The sequence below is a fragment of the Neolamprologus brichardi genome, chromosome 22 (genome assembly GCF_056152115.1).
Source record: "Neolamprologus brichardi isolate AB-2024 chromosome 22, ASM5615211v1, whole genome shotgun sequence".
Classification (NCBI taxonomy): domain Eukaryota; kingdom Metazoa; phylum Chordata; class Actinopteri; order Cichliformes; family Cichlidae; genus Neolamprologus; species Neolamprologus brichardi.
In genome coordinates this window covers 29,923,356-29,942,723 of record NC_142124.1, presented here as the reverse complement: position 1 = coordinate 29,942,723, position 19,368 = coordinate 29,923,356, and the positions used below count along the sequence as shown (strand labels likewise).

The 19,368-nt window shown below is 42.3% G+C and overlaps 2 protein-coding genes across 3 annotated transcripts; one reads left to right on the top strand and one right to left on the bottom strand.

Annotated features, from left to right (window-relative positions):
• Positions 1–900: 900 nt before the first annotated feature.
• srfbp1 (serum response factor binding protein 1) lies at positions 901–6,266 on the bottom strand. 2 transcript variants are annotated; one of them, XM_006806646.3, is made up of 3 exons: positions 6,121–6,266; positions 2,972–3,370; positions 901–2,533 (listed from the first exon to the last, which is right to left on the bottom strand). In XM_006806646.3, the coding sequence occupies exons 1-3, from the start codon at positions 6,136–6,138 to the stop codon at positions 1,322–1,324; spliced, it is 1,629 nt and encodes a 542-aa protein (XP_006806709.2). In that variant the 5' UTR covers positions 6,139–6,266; the 3' UTR covers positions 901–1,321. The 2 variants fall into 2 exon arrangements, with proteins under 2 accessions (XP_006806709.2, XP_006806710.2); XM_006806647.3 differs by lacking the exon at positions 6,121–6,266 and adding an exon at positions 5,364–5,458.
• On the top strand, positions 5,484–19,079 carry maco1a (macoilin 1a). The gene is made up of 11 exons (XM_006806648.3): positions 5,484–5,739; positions 7,346–7,487; positions 7,603–7,729; positions 7,894–8,017; positions 8,144–8,322; positions 9,664–10,198; positions 10,438–10,596; positions 13,901–14,083; positions 14,183–14,303; positions 14,559–14,733; positions 16,745–19,079. The coding sequence occupies exons 1-11, from the start codon at positions 5,657–5,659 to the stop codon at positions 16,945–16,947; spliced, it is 2,031 nt and encodes a 676-aa protein (XP_006806711.1). The 5' UTR covers positions 5,484–5,656; the 3' UTR covers positions 16,948–19,079.
• Positions 19,080–19,368: the final 289 nt, after the last annotated feature.

Here is a 19,368-nt window from a genome sequence, read left to right as displayed (position 1 = left end):
AGTACATTTTTTAATCTGGCGAGGCATGACTGTAGATGAGTCCATCTCACCTGCAGCGGCATCCCCATCGCCCGCCTGAGGCCGGGAAGCCATCCGGCCGAACCTACTCCCCAGTCCGCTGAGCAGGCGAGGGAATCGGCCCGGACAGGGAATTGTCCACTCTGGTGGTCGCCCGCGCCTCCAGCGGCAGCCCCGTAGCTGGTCCGGTGACCACCCACATTGGCATGTGAGGGTTTTGTTGTTTTTATCCAGGTTTGCTTTTACTTCATTGGAAGTGTGGTTGGGAGTATTGTCACCATAAAAATACCATGCCTCCTCTACACACTGATGACAAAATTTAATTTGCAACTCCATACTCGCTGAGATATGCCAGGTTTTCCGCTAATAGCGCTTTGAGAATCACCTTGTTGGTGCAAAAATACCAACAATTCTACTTTATTCGTGTATTATTATTGTATCTATTTTGTATGGTCTACCCTACAATATAAAGCGCCTCGATGCGACTGTTGTTGTGATTTGGCGCTATATAAAAAATTGAATTGAATCTCAAATTATGTTACCTTTGGCAATTTTTGAAGGTTTGATAAACGGAATGGGAACAAATGATATATTTTTATGACAGGCTGCAATCAACAAATTGCATAAAGGTACAATTTAAAATTGGTTCTTTACTCAGATGTCAGTTGTGTAGGCAGAACACTGAGTTAGGTGTCTTTTTTATGCTTGAATGAGTCATAAATCAGTGTTAAGCAGCTTAACAAAAGAGCAAGAGAAAAAAATACATTCCTCTATAAAATGGTCAGGTACAAGGACTGGACTGAAAATGGGTGAAGAAGAAGCCAATGTACAAAAATAAACTACTGGTCAAAACTACATAAAAAAAAAAACTACAAGTCTGTTTCTTTGGAAGGAAAATGTACTGAAACGAGTGGTGGCTCAAGACATTTACACAATATTGTAGATAAAAACTTTACAGCAAAAAATGGCACAATATGCTTGTGTCAAGATTACAACTGTATTATTAAAAAATGTCTAATAATGAACGACTTAACAAAAAGTGGATAACATCATCACAAAACCATCGCTGGAATTACAAGGACAGAAAACCTGAACTGTGCACACGTTCAAATACACAAAAAACAGCTTCCCAGTGTCCTACATTCAAATTTGTCCCGTTACTATAGTGCAGCCATAGAATGAATGCGCTGCTTAAACTGCTGCCCACTGACAAAGCTATCACAGAACAGGTTGCATCTTAGAGTTTAAACCTTCCAACACATCATCCCTGAACTTTAAACTTTACACAAACAGCCAACAACTTTCAGTCATCATCATCACCAAACTTGATCTTCTTCCCCTGGAAGGCCAGGATTTGTCCTTGCTGCTCCTTCCTTCTCTTACTGGCCTCCCAGGATGGATGCAGTGCCTGCTGTGGTGCCCGATGTGAGAAGACACCTCCACCCCTGTGATCTTTTTGTCTCAGAACATCGCCTCTGCCTTGTCCCCTTCCTCTGCTAGCGGTAGCAAAGCCCTTATCCTCAGACTTGGGGTGTTTGCCATCGGGGCAGGGCTTGCTGTACTTAGACCCTGAACTTTTGTCCGGCTTCTGGAACTTGGGCTGTTTATTGAAATCTTTATTGTGTTTCCTAAATTTATCTCCACCTTTCCCTCTGCCAGCACCTCTACCCCCACCTGCCAGAGAAGGACAGAAGAGAGACTCCAGCTTGGTCGCTTTTGATTTCAGCCTAGATTCAAGCTCATCGAGTTGATTCTCGAGCTTGTCCGAAGACTTCACGTTCTCAGCAGAGTCCTTTCCTGCCTCAGCTCTCTTATCCGCCGCCACCTCCTCCATACTTTCGTCTTTTGGCTTTTTCTTTTTCTTCTTGAATTTGCTCACTTTTCCTACAAAGAAGCCGTCATCATCATCGCTCTCCTCCGACTGCGATGACTGCTTGTGGAACCGTTCCTCCGTGCTGTCATCAAAGTACTCTTTCTCTTCATCACCGGATGACTCTAAATCGCTCTCTTCCTCAGCTGCCTCAGCCTGGATAATGGGTTTCTCTTTTTTAACTGGAGATTTATTTTTCACAATCTCCTTTATGTCACTAGTTTTTCCTGGTGCTGCTCTAACACTCTTAGGCTCTGTCTTTTTTTGTGCGTGAACATCAGAAGTTCCACCTTTCTCCGTTTTTTCTCCGAGTTCGGCAACAGCTCCATCTTCACTCTCTTTAAGATGTTCCTCCTCGCTGTTTTCCCTAAGCTCCTCTTTTCCCTCCTTTTTCTCTTGTAACTGCAGAGTCACCTTTCCTTCCACTGCCTTCCCTTGATTTTGCACTTTTTCCTTTCCTCCTCGCTTCCCGCTCTTCGTCCGCTCCTCTTTGAAGGCTTTCACAGCTGCTTTGATGTTCTCAATCTTCCTGCTGAACTGAGGGTGGGTGGCGATGCGAGCGATGGCCCGGTCAGATATGGTAGACTTGGGGTTCTTGCAAACCTGCTCAAAGCTGAGATTCTTCTGTAAGGCGGTCTTGGTCACCTGTAGATAAGTTGAAAAAAATATTTCAAAATGAAAAGATAAAGAATGAAATGGTAAATGGCCTGTATTTGTATAGCGCTTTTACTAGTCCCGCCTAGGGACCCCAAAGCGCTTTTACACGTCCAGTCATCCACCCATTCACTCTCACATTCACACACTGGTGGAGGCAGCTACAGTTGTAGCCACAGCTGCCCTGGGGCAGACTGACAGAAGCGAGGCTGCCATATCGCGCCATCGGCCCTTCTGGCCAACACCAGTAGGCGGTAGGTGAAGTGTCTTGCCCAAGGACACAACGACCGAGACTGTCCGAGCCGGGGCTCGAACCGGCAACCTTCCGATTACAAGGCGAACTCCCAACTCTTGAGCCACGATCGCCCTATGTCGAAATGGCTTGGAAGTCGTTGCAGAAATGATTTGCTGATAGGACAACAAGCCCACCTGATCGGGTACGAGGTTCTTCATGTCGTGGATCTCTTCCAGAAGTCTCGCGGCTCTCCTCTGATTCCTCTCCATCTCGGTCTCGTTCCCCTTCTTCTTCTTCAGCGCGCCAATCTGACGCGTCAGCTTCCTTATGATCAATGCCCTGACCCTCTTCACCTCCTTCCTCATCTTCACCACCTCGTTGTTGAGGTTCAGCACATCTGCCTCCTTTTTCTCCTCATCATGACCAGGTAATGGATTCTTTTCCTGCTCCTCTTTTTCCTCATCTTCTTCCCTCTCACTTCCATCTTCTTTCTCTTCTGTTTCTTCTTCCTCATCTTCATCTGTCTCTCCCTCCATCTCCTTCTCTTCGTCCTCAGCGGACGGCACCATTTTCTCCATTTTGTGCAGCATCATCTGTTGAAAAATAAATCCATATACTGCAATAAGAGCAAGCAGTCCAGCACTAGCAATGGTGCAAAAGAAAAAAGTCACGTGAGGGCGAAATGATCTTTTTTTCCCCCATATTAAGTAACTAGAATGCAGACCGTCATAAAAAATTCAAAGTGCAGTTCATTGATATTTGAGGTTATTTAATATAAAAAAAAATGTTGTAATCATAAATATACATCAATTAGATTATTACATCCTCCAACAAACAGATGCATTCTCATAAACTTAGAATTAATGTATTAAAACCACAAAGGACCGGCTGCCTATTTGTGGAAGTCACCATGTTGTCTCGTCATGTTGAATACAGTGGCTGAGCTAAACTCTTGCTTTTTAAATTAGTGTCTGCACCTTCAGATGATATGAAACATCATTCCTATGTTTTATCATGTGAGAAGGAGTCGCCTTCACCAAAGAATCGAAAATGAAGGAAAGAGACAACGCCACCACCATATGGATAAAATGTCATCCTCTTCCTCCTCACCTCAACCTTCTAAACAAAGTCAGGGCACTAAGACATGAAAATATGCACAAACATGTTCATTTACTCCAGTTATTGTTGCAATTAGTTATTGATCAGTTATTGACGCCCCCCCCCCCCCCCCCATTTTACTCACAGCTGACAACAGGTTAGCTAAACAACAAGAACAGCTGGTTATGACCTAATGTTACACCAGCTAACATTAGGCTTGAGTGTCATAAGAATCACACTTTCTCTCTGATAAACAGTTTGATGACATCTTCACTTATATAAGAATTTATTCAGTAAGTGCAGCAATGTTGAAACCACTAATGCTAATGTCTGCTAACAGCAGCATACTCAGCAGTGCTTATTGACCAAAAGGTTCAAAATATCCTCAACAGTTCACCTCTGTATTGCCATCATCAGTCAGACGTTAGCCTCACTGACTCGTATCAGACTCCTTTCACAAAGTTTTTAGGATACTAACTGAGGTAAATAGCAGACTGGCAACTTACACTCACTACAGGTGAGCGTTGGTCACAGTTGTTTGTCCTACAGCGACCACCTTAGTTACAATCTACTGATGGCTAGGGGTGGGATTTTACACATTTCACCTATAAGTGGCTTTAAAGGAGAGGCATGCCACTCAAAGAATCCTGACTTTAGGAGTTTAGGTTGGAGTTAAAAACATTATTTTGGGGCAATGGTGACACACTTTAAGTTGATTTATCAGATTAGATAGATGGTAAATGGCCTGTATTAATATAGCGCTTCTACTAGTCCCCCCTAGGGACCCCAAAGCGCTTTACACAGCCAGTCATCCACCCATTCACACACACATTCACACACTGGTGGAGGCAGCTACAGTCGTAGCCACAGCTGCCCTGGGGCAGACTGACAGAAGCAAGGCTGCCATCGGCCCTTCTGGCCAACACCAGTAGGCGGTAGGTGAAGTGTCTTGCCCAAGGACACAACGACCGAGCCGGGGCTCGAACCGACAACCTTCCGATTCCGATTAACTCCCATCTTGAGCCACGATTGCGGGGCGATCGTGGCTCAAGATGCAGTTTTTATGTCCAAGTAACCACTGAAAGTACAGTAAGATTTTAGCTCATGCATCAAAACAACTTTCCTCTGTGGCAGAGTGGCATGACGTCCCCAAAGAAGGAGTTTGTTTCTGAAGTCCACCCCACACCATAAATAAATAACATTAAATTAAATACACCGCATACTGCTTTACCGAAGTTATCTCTTTTATGGAGCTTTTATCTAAACAGAGATTGGAAACAACTTTTCTTACTACCGTTCTTCCGAGAAATCCAAAAAATGTGCTTAAATACCCGGCGGACCCTTCCAAAACAAACGTGGTTGAACACGCATGGAAGCGTTTCACCACAAAAAAAATTAGCAATAAATAGCTCGCTCTACTTAAAACACGATTAAACCTGGCAACAAATCCAAAAGACCATCGCTGCAAAGTTTTACCGCGACACTTACCGTTCAAAAAGTACAATTAAGAGCGAAAACTGAGCAAATTGCTTGGGCTAGCTGAGAGCGGCCATGTTTCGGACGCCTCCGACAGCGGCGTGACGTCAGACGTCAGCGAGTCTACGCCGCCGTGTCGTGAAAAGGGGAGGGCCTTCCGCGGACTGTTTTTATTTATTTCTTTGTTTCATGTGCATAAAACAACAACAATGGTGGATAATTGAAGAAGTGTGAATATTAGAATGAGCGAATGACGTGTCCAGTCACAGTTACCAGGCCGATATCACAAGTGAATCAACAGGGGGATGATGAAGCGGCGCAATGCGGACTGCAGCAAACTCCGACGGCCGTTAAAACGGAACCGAATCACCGAGGGTATATATAGCAGGTACAAAAAGGGGGCCGGGGGGACGTTATTGTATAACAATGGCGCCTCGTTGCATATGTCAAGACAAGGCGGCCAGTCTCTGCTCATGTTCATATTGAAGCGTATTGACGCTTTGTTCTCGAGCTGAATGAACATGCCCGCTTATTGTCATAATTATAGGCCTAGTGTGGCATCGTTTACACGGCTAGGCAGTTAAATTCAAATTCGGGTTAAATGTAAAAGAATAATGCAAATTGCGTTCAGCGGTCAATCCGCTTGAAAAAAAAATCCCAAACAAAAACTAAACAAAACCGTGAAGTCGTGGGGAAAAAATCCTGCTCGTGCTCGAGATGACAGCAGCAATGTCAGAGGCGCTCGTTTTGAAGTGGAACGGGTTCTCACCTGTGCTTTGTCTGCCATACACCGGGGGCTAAATTTAAACACGTCAGTGGAAACCGTTAGCAGAAAACAAAACGAGTCCCCGGACCGGAAAAGCCACACACGATTCAAGCACGGCTCGCAATTTCAAAATAGCATGGCCTTTCCTATAGACTGAAAGATGGCAGGCCAGAACAGCTGTGCAGCAAGCTAGCATGTCCAGACATGAAACTCTGTACATACTGTTTTGCCCCTAAAGGTGTTTGGATGGTTTGAACATTGTTCTGATCTTTTATTGATGGGAATAACTGTATGCGTCCGCGCTCTGTGCTTCACTGTTTTTTTTAGTGGTATTATTATGTTAATTTTTTCTGTGAAATTAAATATTTTTAGCTTTTATAGTGTGAAAGATAAATAAGCTCCATTTGTGTACAACTTTCCCACCTCTTTTATCAATTAAATTAATATAAGCATAAACGGAAGCTTTATGCTTTAAGTTTTTGTGGTCTTCTGCAGTAGACCTGAAAGTCACATGCTCACTCAAAAATGCAGTTTAGTGTTATTTGAGCTTCTGTTCTGTTCACACAAAATGCTGTGCAGCCCCATCATAAACTGAGAAGCCTGGTCAGCCTTGCTACAATGTTAGACACCCCAGGGACCAGGTGATCCTCAGATAATGAGTAAGCACTTGGTGATGATGGGGAGGAAGAACTCCCTCTTAAGACAAAGAGACCTTTGGCAGAGCCAGGCTCAGGAAGGGGCAGCCATTAGGAACACTAACCCCCAAAATTGGCTGGGGACACTGTGGGAGAGAGAGACGAATGTCTGTGCCATGCAATAGTTTGGTATAAAACACGGAGCTTCTCCAAAGGAGAAGCATTCAGCCCCAGGAGCTTATAGCAGTATACCTAAGGGATAAGGATGGTTCAGGGAGCTTTTAGGACAACCGGATAACAAACTACTGAAGTCGAGCCCAGAAGTAACAAATGCACGTACCAGTTTTTCAGCAGGAGGCAGGATTATTCCTACTTTTGCCTTCAATCCTAGAGCTAGCACTGCAGGTCGCACTGAAAACGTGGTTCCTATAAACATATTAGACTGTTGCATAAACCTGAGGCCCACATGACTGTCATTAAACTGTATCTAAATCCACAATAAGCCATCTTTAGTGGCTCTGCTTTATCTCCTTTTTTCATCTGTCCATTCACCTTCCTTTTCCCCTGTGTTTTCCTCTGTCTCTTCTCCACAGCACGTTCCTGTACCTGAAGTTCCTGGTAGTGTGGGTGTTGGTCCTGCTGGCTGACTTTGTGCTCGAGTTCCGCTTTGAGTATCTGTGGCCCTTTTGGCTTTTCATTCGAAGTGTCTACGACTCCTTCAGATATCAGGGGCTGGTAAGAGCTTAGTTGTAATGACCCTGAACACACCGCTCCTTCCACTCAGTATAAATGTACGCTGGAAGATGAAACATCTAATATCTCCATCCTTTTCTCTCCCACGCATTTTTAGGCATTCTCCGTCTTCTTTGTGTGTGTTGCGTTTACATCAGACATCATATGCCTCCTCTTCATCCCCGTCCAATGGCTGTTTTTTGCTGCCAGCACCTACGTATGGGTCCAGTACGTCTGGCACACAGGTTAGTCCAAGTTGGTTTTTTTTTTTTCTTGCTTTGTTTTTCCCTTCTGGCAGCCAAACGGCCACTTTCACCTCAAATACTCAGTGCGCAAGAAATTCAAAGCTGCCAAGTTTCTTCTCTGCTGACTTGATGTTTTTTTCCCCACGTCTCCTCCTTTCATGCAGAGAGAGGAGTCTGTCTACCCACTGTATCGCTGTGGATCCTGTTTGTGTACATCGAAGCTGCCATACGATTCAAAGATCTGAAGAACTTTCACGTAGACCTGTGTCGACCCTTTGCTGCTCACTGGTGAACATCAGTTTGTTGTGATTTTTGCAACAATTTTCAATGTTCAGTAGTAAGAAAAAAATCATGACTTCCTTAATTTTTCTAATAATTGTACAAAGCACCGATTGTTTCCCCCCTACCTCCCAGTATCGGCTATCCAGTGGTGACTCTAGGCTTCGGCTTTAAGAGCTACGTTAGCTACAAGATGCGACTGAGGAAACAGAAGGAAGTGCAAAAGGAGAATGAGTTCTACATGCAGCTCCTACAGCAGGCGTTACCTCCAGAGCAGCAGATGCTGCAGAGACAAGAGCGGGAGGCAGAAGAGGGTAAGTCACAAAAACACATTAAAGGGGTTCTGTAATATTTTTCAACCATTTCTTTCATCTATATTCTGGTACTATTGTATGTTCTCATATTAAATAAGTGTTTTAAATAATAAAATGTGTATATATGGACGTAATCCCTGCTAGTCAGAAACTCTGGTTTCAGACAGGATGGATAGCCATTCATTTCTTTCTTTATCCAAACAGTTTAACCACAGATAGTTTGCCACTGTGTCATGGGGCTAATGAAAAACGTGATTGCTAATTATTATTGAAGCTTTCACTTGAAGGCGTGCTTTCACCAATGCATTTTAATAAAAGTCTGCACACTGTTGTCTTCTAGTACTTAGCTTTACTTAAGAACTAAGAGCTCTAGCTATGAATTTGTATAAAAACAGCTTGGAAAAAAAAACTAAAGAATTTTTAAAAAGAGAATAAAGAAACAAGCAAATGTTCTGACTTTAACACTGCTACAAATGTTGAGCTGTTCATAAGCTCAGATAGACGTAATCAGCCATCGCTGTATATGAACAAGGCTGGTATCCTGCTTGTGGATATGTTACCTTTTGGGCTTGAAGTGGGAAATAAACAAATGCAGTAACAGTTGCAGTTATTGATGTTAAAGGGGATGAAAGAGTTATAAGAAGAGAGTACTGTTTGGCTAACCCTATATATGTTTCACACTCCTAAAGGCCTGTTGGTCAAGCTTTAACATCAGAGTTGGGTCACGGTCGGGGTAAGGATTTGGCATTCGGATGTGATAGTTGAAGCTGGTTGATCACATTCCTAGACTAGGTGATACAAGCAGACCTCAACTCAGTGCACACCTGTTTAACTTAACCTTTCAGTTTTCATCAGAAAATGCTGATGTGGCTACTAGTCATCGCTTTCTTAGAAATTCACAAGTTGGTAGTTTATGTTTTGAAATGATCTGTTACGCTTCGGATGCTCTGCTTTGCTTTCAAACCACATACAAACCGAGATGCAGAACTAGACCCAGCTTTTTTTTCTGCGGCTCGGCCCAGATTTTTAGAGTTCGTTTGACAGCGCGTACACCTGCTGAGACAAACTGAACAAAACAGGAAATGCACCAGATTTGGTCCCCCCCCTAAACAGGTTAGGTCTGAAATCACTCTTTTCTGTTAATACAAAACAAGAAACTAGGCTGCTGCCACAAAGCTGTTTTTTATACACACATATATGTATATATCAGGGATTGCCAAGGTCATCACTCATTCTCTGTTTATGACCAAATATGAATCTAGTTTGCATTAGTATTTGCTTCAATTCATCTACTGTGTTTTTCTATGTGTTCTAATGCTGTATTCAATTGCTTTCATCCAGCTGCCTTAGCTAAAGGGATCTCAGAGGTAGAGCCCACAGTGGTGTCCCAAAACGGAGCACCTCCTGGAAAGAAAAGCACTTCAGTACCGTTACCTGAGCTGGAGTACCGGGAAAAAGGGAAGGACACTTCTGCAAAAGAGGGCAAAAAACAGAACACAGTTGGAATCAATAACAACAGTATTATACACGCACTGGACTCCAAACTACAGGAGACGGAATATATTGAGAACTACGTTGGGGCAAAAAGACTGAACAACGACCTGGCAGGCGACAACACACACGCCGACACCAACACGCACACTTCTTCTAAAGAGGAAATTGGGGGGATGGGGAAGAACTACAAAAATGCCAGCGGAGGAGGCGGAGGCAGCAACTCATCACCTCGGAATCACAGTTCTGCCAACGGCAGCGTGCCGCCAGGTTCCTCAGCTAATAAGAATGAGAAGAAGCAGAAGGGAGCAGGGAAGGGGCAGAAGGATCCGGTGGAGAACTGCATCCCCAATAACCAGCTGGGAAAGCCAGATGCTCTAGTGCGGTAAGACATCCCTGTTATCATTTTCCGACATCCATTTTTTACTTGGATACTTTGAGGGACACTCACTACTTGCCACGTTTCCTTTTGTCTACCTCTGCTGGATAGCCAACTTAGTCATATTTCAATACTGAAGCTGCTAAAACAACACTAGCGTTATGTACTATATTAGAACAACTCTACACTGAAACTGATTCTTTTAGGAAATGTGTTTGCTAATATTGCCGTGTCCCTTCCCAAAGACTGGAGCAGGATGTGAAGCGTCTGAAGGCAGATCTTCAGGCCAACAGGCAGCTGGAGTCGGAGCTGCGGAGTCAGCTTTCCTCTCTGAGCAGCCAGGATCGTAGCCTGCGCTCCGAACTGAGCCAGCTGCGCCAGGACAATGAGCTGCTACAGAACAAGTGAGTGCATGTACACTTAATAGTCAGGACCACTACAGTCAAAAGAAAAGATCAGTATTTCCAACTGAAGTGATTCATATTTGACTGTATTACTCTGTTTTTGGACCTCCCCAATCTTCCATATGCATATGTGGAAAGCCAGAAGTGGCAGCAGCAAGCTGCTAGCACAGAACAAAGCAGGAAAGACAACAGATATAATATTGATTATCTAAGAATGTCAAACTCATTTTAAACTGTGAGCAACAGCCTGATTTGAGCGGGGCAACACTCCTCTCTATCAACATAAAGATATTTAACGGTACACCTAATCCCTGCAATAGCTTGGTATTAGAAAAAGAAATGCAAGTGAAAGAAATATTCTGCCACAACTTTTTTTATTTCTTACACATAAATGATAAGAAATACAGAAATTGTTCTGGTAGCTTATTATAAAACAGAAAGTTGTTTTATTTTTTTCTTCTTATTTTTATTGCTTTGAACCCATTGTAAAAAAACAAACAAACCAAACAAACAGAAATTTCTATATTGGTTAAAAAAAACAGGACGTCTATTGTTATTTCATTGTTTATTTGTTACTTTGATGTAAATACAAATGGCTGTGGAGGAGGTCTTTATCTTTAGGAAAAGCTGTAAAATACAGTTTGAAGTTCAAAACTTATGCCCTCCTTAATATTTTGGAAACATGTCTAGTAGGCCGGTTGGGAGTCTTTGCCAGGCCTAATTTTCCAATTTTGGCCCCTAGATCTTATGTTTGACACCTATAATGAAAGATATAACATGAAATGAGAAGCTGGGGTGGAGGTGGGTTGTAAAGTGGTTTGCAGATAAGATATTTTGGGGAAGGCAGTTTGGGTTAGCGATATAACCTCAAGGATAATTGTATATTAAGGAAATCTGTCCTAATGATATTTACAATGATATAGAAAAACACATTTTATTCTTGATCACAGCTTGCACGCTGTTGCATTTATTTATTAGTGCAAGCAAAAGTAAGGGGAATTTCCATCCTTCTATTCCAAGGAGTTACTGTCATTGATGATGCACTAATTTGATCTAATCTTAAGTGTGAATCTATTGCCACAAGGTGCCAGTAGCAGCATTAAAATTCATTAGTCGTATAGCACATTATATATAGCATAGTGACACAGCGTCAGATAAATGCAAACACAAAAGTAGCCTTGTAGTGTTTTCACTGGAGTTGAGCTGATCTGCCTGCCTGCTAACACTATGTGTGATTTGCATTTTTTTTTTGTTTTTATCTGTTTGTTTTTTTTCTTCACAGTTTTTCAGATTCAAGTTTCTAAAGTCGTGTTCCACTGAAGAGAGGCAGATTAGTGCCATTTGTTCCCATAATGCGACTGTAGGAGTGTAGATTTGTCTTTAGAACCTCAGTGCACATTTATTTTAAACTTCATGGCCCAAGATCAGAGCAGTGAACATGCATCATTTTCATCAAGTTTGGCTCATCTGTTCAGCTCGTTTCCAGTTCTAGATTTTTATTCATAGGAACTGTAGAGAAATTTGCATGAGTCACAGTTTAAAATAATCCCCGTTTATCTTCTACTGGGCATTGGTGCAGCTCTTTAGTTCATCCACTGTTTAAAACAAGCTGTTTGAGCTTCTCCCTGTTTAAGGCCACACTCCTTTTAAACCAACAGAAACTGAGTACTTTAAGTTATTGGTGCCACAGAGTCATGGAGTGTATTTTCACAAGTGCTTTTTGCATTTTGGCTTCGTGTGTCGTTCATCTGAGATTGTATTTACCTCAAATTTAAGACCTGCCAAGGACCAGGTGATTTTTTTTAATGTGGTAATATGTACAACTTTATAATTCTAAAGAAGGTGTGCTTTCATTTTTTAACATTACTATATAATACTTTTCAGAACGGATTGCCCCGTGCGTGGGGCTGCACGGCGCTAATGCGTTAACAAGCTAACGTGTTGACGGTGTGCAGCCCCACGCACAGGTGATCTGCGTTAACGAGCTAATGGAGGCTACATCCACACTAGCCCGGATCGATTTGAAAACTGTGTTTCCATCTGAAAACACTCCGCGTCCACACTAGCATTTTCAGTCGTTTCACAGAGTTGTGTGTCCACATTGAAACGGGCGAAAACGCTTACGTTCTAGTTCTGTACATGTGTGAAACGCAAGACGCTTCGACCTGCTTCATTTCTGTCTGTCGTTTATTTACTTTCCGGCTCGTTGAAACGTCACCGCAAAATGTTGATGAAAAAGTTTTTTAAATGGACTAATAATGAGGTGGAGTTGTTGCTGCGAGTAACACAAAAGTACAAAGTTGCAAAAGTACGAGTGAGAATTAAAGAATTTGAAGAAAAGCTATCTGGAGCATGTACAGACTGATATTAATATATTAATCTTTAATGCACTGTCAAAATTGAGAGCAAACAAAACAATTGCTGTGTAATGCCCTCCGCTATCTTTGTTTAATTGGTCACATGACTGCATCACATGACTAAAATGTGTCATCGTTTTAGAAAGTCTCCTTTTTGCTGTCCACACTGCGATGCGAAAGCACTGTTTTCAAATGTATGCGTTTTCGAGAGCGTTTTCGAAACGCTGCGTTTTCCATCAGCGAAAACAGCATCTCGGTGTGGACGGGAGGCCAAAGCGGACAGAAAACGATGCGAAAACGCATTAGTGTGGACTTAGCCGGAGATTTGCCGCGTTAATGCGGTTATGGCGTTAACGTCATTTTAACGATATTAACGCTGACAGCACTTATTTCTATAGCACAAAGTCACAACAACAGTCGCCTTAAGGGTCTTATATTGTAAGGTAAAGACACCAAAGTAATGGTAAATGGTAAATGGTAAATGGCCTGTATTTGTATAGCGCTTTTACTAGTCCCGCCTAGGGACCCCAAAGCGCTTTTACACGTCCAGTCATCCACCCATTCACTCTCACATTCACACACTGGTGGAGGCAAGCTACAGTTGTAGCCACAGCTGCCCTGGGGCAGACTGACAATAGTCATACAGAGAAATGAACAAGCACTTGGAGACAGTGGGAAGGAAAAACTCAATTTTTAACAGGAAGAAGCCGCTGGCAGAACCAGGCTCAGGGATGGGAAGCGAGGGAGACCAGACCTAATAGAGATTAATAATAATGAATGATTAAATGTAGCGTGGTTTAAAAATACATAGAGAGTGAAAAGAGGTTAATGAAGAGGAAACGTGGATCAAAGGAAGCCTTCAGGAGCCTGGGCCTATAACGTCTAAATAAATACACCAAATATTCTCAATGATTTCATTGTTGACTATTTTTTCCTGTGTCCTTCAGGCTCCACAGTGCTGTCCAGGCCAAGCAGAAGGATAAGCAGACCATCTCCCAGCTGGAAAAGAGACTAAAGGCTGAGCAAGAGGCTCGGGCTCTGGTTGAGAAACAGCTGGCTGAGGAAAGGAAGAGGAAGAAGATGGAAGAAGCCACTGCCGCCAGAGCTGTAGCTCTTGCAGCTGCAACCAGGTACAAGCCCTCACTATTTTTGTCTTTTGACTCTTAGCTGTTTTGTTTTGGGGGATTTTCAGCTCCTAAAAAGCTTTTTTTTCCTCCTCTGCCCAACAGAGTGGAGTCGACCGATTCGCTCCGCGGTCGTATCAGAGAGCTGGAGACAGAGTGTAAGAAGCTCAGCATGGATATGAAACTCGCAGAGGAGCAGATTAGAGACCTGGAGGGCAAATGTCAGGTGAGCCTGAGAAGCAGAGCCTTTCCTTTATTATAACTGCGCTTTGTTCTTGTCAGTGTTTGCATACCAGGTTTAAATTGATTGGAAAGTACATTATTTAATTGCTCCGAATATAAATGCAGTTAACGGACTGCTGCAAGACTCCAGCATATTTTTCCCCTGTTCTAAATGCTTAGTGTAAGTAACTGTTATTTTATAGCATAATAATGTTGTCTCACTTTCCTTTTCTGTTTCTCTCACTCCTGCCTCACAAAGGAGCTGCGCAAGTATAAAGAGAACGAGAAGGACACCGAGGTGTTGATGTCAGCGCTGTCCGCCATGCAGGAGAAGACCCAACACCTGGAGAACAGCCTCAGCGCCGAGACCAGGATCAAACTGGACCTCTTCTCTGCACTGGGGGATGCCAAGAGGCAGCTGGAGATAGCACAAGGTAGACTGCTGCTGTAGGAATCCGGTCATTTGGAAAATATTTTTATGAGACGTGTCTTTTCAGCAGTTGAGATGCTCATTCTGCTGCTGAAACTGCAGTGCTAGGGGCGCAGCAATTCGAAACTTGTTCCATAATCTTTTGTAACCTAATGGCTCGACAAACCTCCGTCTGTCTCTGGGAGCAAAATTGATAAACGACAGCCGCTACAGCAACACCATAAATCCCCAGCTACACGAGTGTAAGGAAGCGTTTGAGGTCTTGCTTTCAGCATCACAGCGTGGCTTTTTTCCTAGTTTTATCTAGTGATTACTTTCACACATCTTATTTCAGTGATTGCAGTGAGGATCATGTCTTCGCTTTGTTTCATTTGTGTAAACACAGAAGCAGCAAAGCAACGAATTTCAATTACATATAACATTTTGCCTCAAGGCACTTTATGTTTTAAGGTAAATACTCTAAAATAATAATGATGAAATTCCCAACAATTGGACAACCCCCTTATCAGCAAACACTTAGAGACAGAAGGAAGGAAAAACTCCCTTTTAACAGGAAGAGAAGCAGACTAAGAAGGTGAATCGACTGGTTTGCTGGGCCTTTCTGTGTCGAGTTTGCATATTCTCCCAAATTCAAAATGCTGGTTTAATTGGTGACACTATATTTGCCATAGCTGTGAATGTGTCTGTCTGTATTTGTGTGTTTGGATGGGTCCATCTCAGACACAGGCCCCACCCACCTGTTATTAAAACTTCCTGTTTTCAAGCGCAACTAATCTGAAGACGTCTCATAGAGAGTGGGAAGAGAGCTAAAACATGCTATACCAAGACTGGTTTAAAATGAATAAGATGAATGATAATTATTTTAAACTATGAGGGCCAAGTGTGTAAATACTTTTTTAAACAGTAATTGATCATGTTGATGGTGTTTTTATTGAACACAGTGCTGTAATTCATTACACCTCACGTGAGAGTGTGGTTGTCAAGTGCTGACTTAATCTCAGTAAACTGCAGTTAGATTTTAATGAAAGAAGGCAAAGCCCAGGTGAAACTAATCACCTTTAAAATATGTTATTAATTCCACCTGTGCTTGACACCATATCTTCTTCTTCCTACTAGCTTTTATATTCTTTGACTTGGTGAATTACGGCATTTTTAGCTAGCTATTACGGCCCTTGGTTGCATAGTGTGGGACTAGCTACTCTCCTTATGGTGGCTGTGGTTTCCAGATTTGAATGATATTACTACAGGCTAAAAGCAGGTCTTCAGCAATGTTACTGAAAAACAGTAGATAAGTTAGGAAGCCACTGAAAAATTACCCTGAAATCATGTTGCAAACTGCATGAAAGCCATGGGATGTTAATATTTTTGTTGCCCCTCATGTTTAAAGCCAAAACCAACACACAAAAAAATTGTTTCTTCCATAGTGTGTCTTTGTTTTGACTCCCCCCCCCCCCCCCCCCCCTCACCCCCCAGGGTTCTTCCTGGTAAAATGTAGTTCTTCCTTCCCACTGTCACCAAATGCTCACTCATAGGGGGGTCATTTGAATATTGAAGTTTTGTCTGTATTATTGTAGGATATTTACCTTACATTATAAAGCACCTTGAGGCGACTGTTGTTGTGCTTTTCTTGGAATATAAGTAAAACTGAATTAAAAAGAAGGTGGCTTTAATATAACTGGGAAACTGGTCTTGTGAAACATCACTGCCTACCTAATAATGAGTTTATCACTCATTATTAGGTAGATGAGAACAGGAAGATGAGAGAAATTCATCTAAACTCATGATTTGTTATTTTATTTTATTGTAGTTTAGTTTTTTTCTTTTGGTCACGTTTATAAAGTTGATCCCGTCCCTTTAATATTTCGGGCTGTATTAGCCCAGAAGGAAGTCAGAAATGAGGCTTTGCTATGAGAGCACACCTAAGGCTGTTTGATGTTCGGTCTGTCCGCCCCTCTGCTGTTTGTAATACTGTGAAATGAACGTTGTGTTTTTCCCACTCATCTCATCCCATCCAGGTCAGATCCACCAGAGGGAGCAGGAGATTGCAGAGCTGAAGCAGAAGATAGCAGAGGTGATGGCAGTGATGCCCAGCCTGTCCTACTCGTCAGATGGCAGCAACCTGAGCCCCGTGACCCCGCACTACTCTTCCAAGTTCATGGACAATAGTCCCTCCTCCCTGGACCCCAACGCCTCAGTTTACCAGCCCCTTAAAAAGTGACTCTGACATCCACGTTTGTCAGACGGGACTTTTCCTTTATTTTGATGTCAGTTCTGGTTTCGGGTTATTTTACATTATTTTCAAGCTTACAAAGCCCCGGAAAGTTTTTGCACTTTCAACACGCACACACAGACACACACAGCCCCTCCATACATCTGGGTATTCGCTCTGGGTGTTTTTTATTTGGGTTTTTTGTCCTATTTATTTTAGTGGGGGTTGAATTTTGCTTGTTTGTTCTTTTTGGGTTGTTTTTAGTTTTGAGGGGGTTTTTTTGTTTTTTTTTTTGGATTTAGCCATCAGACAGCGCGATCTGTTTGAAGGTTGGAGAAAGGAACAAACATTGTTTGGCCAAATGTACTGAAGAGCCATCATGCATCGCTTCGTGTCAGTCTTCTTTTAGTGTAAAGCGTGAACCTCCCTCACAGGCATATTTCTTTCTCTCTCTCTTTGTCGTCTGGATTAAACTGACAGCCAGGCTTTTAGTTTAAGAAGAATTGGCTTCATTTTTTTTTTCCATGATGGTTTGTAGATGACAGAAGGCATGCTTTCAGTGCAGATGTGAATTCGAAGCTCACCTGTAAAGTAAAGCCCTGTGAGAGATACATGAATGTAATACTGTTCATGTTTTGATATCAGCATTAACTTAAATCAGTGATTGTTTGTTTCGGGTTTTTTGTAATATTTCAGTTCAGTCACGCCGATGTACATTTCTTCTGATTTAGTGATACTGAACAGATGATCATTTGCTGTGTTTCTCGGATACACTTTTAGTCTCTCGATGCTGGAATAGCGGTTTCTCCAGGATTATCAGTAAGTGGATGAAGCAGATGTAGACTACTACTCCTTGATTGGACGTGGCACTGCCGAAAAAAAGAAAAATGTTCCATCAACATTCAGTTGTTTGCTGCAGACACCTCTCTTCTCCTTCTTCTCCCTTCTGGACCAAATTAGAACCGGTTAAGGCCATATCATTCGCTGGATTTAATGATGTCGAGGTAACCACCCCGCCCCTCCCGTTACCTTTATTTGGGGATCTCACAGTGCCTTGCAGTTTCTCTTTTTCAAAAAAATGCAGAAAATACATACTTTGCAATCCTGGGATCTAAAAGCTTCAAACCTGTTTTCTCTCTCTCTTTATCCTGTTCATCCACTCACACGCGTTCATCAGTATTCAAAAGCTAAACCGATTACGTGTCATATCGCAGCTAATTGACCAGCTGTGAATTTAAAGGGAAAGCCTAACTCTGGTACATGGTACGCATCGTTTCACGGTGACACAGTCTTGGTATGCCAAACACCACACCAAACTGATTGTCTTGCCCTCTTGCCGGCATTTTGTTGTTTACAGCGATGTACATTGACTTATTGAGGAATGTTTTCTTTCTTTCGTTTGGGTTCTTAAGTGCGAAGTGTTGCCGTTCTGTTTCCATCCATACTTCGATTGATGTAGCTAGCATAATGTTTGCAGGAAAAAAAAGGAGTGCTGTTATGTTTTTGTTTTGTTTTGTTTTTCGGATTTGTTTTGTTTTTTTTGTCAGTAGAACATATTCGGATAGTGTTGTGTTTACAAAAGGTTCCGGGCCGATCATGATGAAGCAGCAGAAGCAGATGGTCAGTCGGACTGCTCGTGTTATTCGCACATTTATTTATTTGTGACAGCCTTTTTTTTTCCTTCTTTTTTTAAATTGAGTGACACTTCTTTGATATTTCCCATCACGATCAGTTGGTTTCCAGTGTTTTCTAACCAGGAAGGATTGTGTGAATGTGTCGTGTTGGGAAAAGGTTACCCCTGAACCATTTGACCATGTTGTGATGTCATGTTGCCTACCTGGGGAAAAAAAAAGGAAAAAAAAAAAGTATTGTTTGTGGATCGCTCTGGCGTTGTGAATTCAGTTCTCAAGTTGCTTTTACAAGTTTGTGTAGAAGGAAGAGAAGGTTTAAAAAAAGTGCTTTGTTTTACCTTTTTATTGTTCCACCATGTTTTTGTTTTCTTTACTCAAAGTGATGGTGGCTGTGTCACACTTTTCACTTTGGTCATCACTATTAAAGAAAGTCTTGCTGGTGACAACGCAAAGCTGTTGAGTCTGTGTGTGCGTCATGTTCTGTGTGTGGACTTTCACAGGCCTTTTACATAAAACTTATCACAACATGGGGACAGTGTGATCTGCAGAATTTGCAGAGTAAAAAAAAAACGTACCAGTCGATATTCTCAAGGAAAATATCGAAACTTGTAAGACTTGTAATTTGTATGTGCTGTTTTCTATTCACACTCATTTAAAGCAGTAGCTTGAGCTTGCTGACACCTCCCAAACCTTTAATCTGGATTTATTTGTTTTGTTCATGTTGTTATCGTCTAAACTTAGACAAAAAACACATGCCCTATAATTCAATGGTGCTTTCAGGTTCTATTTGTAAATGCCT

Excerpts from the sequence above, each read along its gene's own strand:
- srfbp1 (XM_006806646.3), bottom strand. Across the intron at positions 2,534-2,971 it reads AGAACCTCGTACCCGATCAG|GTGACCAAGACCGCCTTACA; the intron begins GTGGGCTTGTTG and ends ACTTATCTACAG.
- maco1a (XM_006806648.3), top strand. The coding sequence starts at position 5,657 with ATGATGAAGCGGCGCAATGCGGACTGCAGCAAACTCCGACGGCCGTTA. Across the intron at positions 8,323-9,663 it reads AGAGCGGGAGGCAGAAGAGG|CTGCCTTAGCTAAAGGGATC; the intron begins GTAAGTCACAAA and ends GCTTTCATCCAG. Across the intron at positions 14,084-14,182 it reads GCTCTTGCAGCTGCAACCAG|AGTGGAGTCGACCGATTCGC; the intron begins GTACAAGCCCTC and ends TCTGCCCAACAG.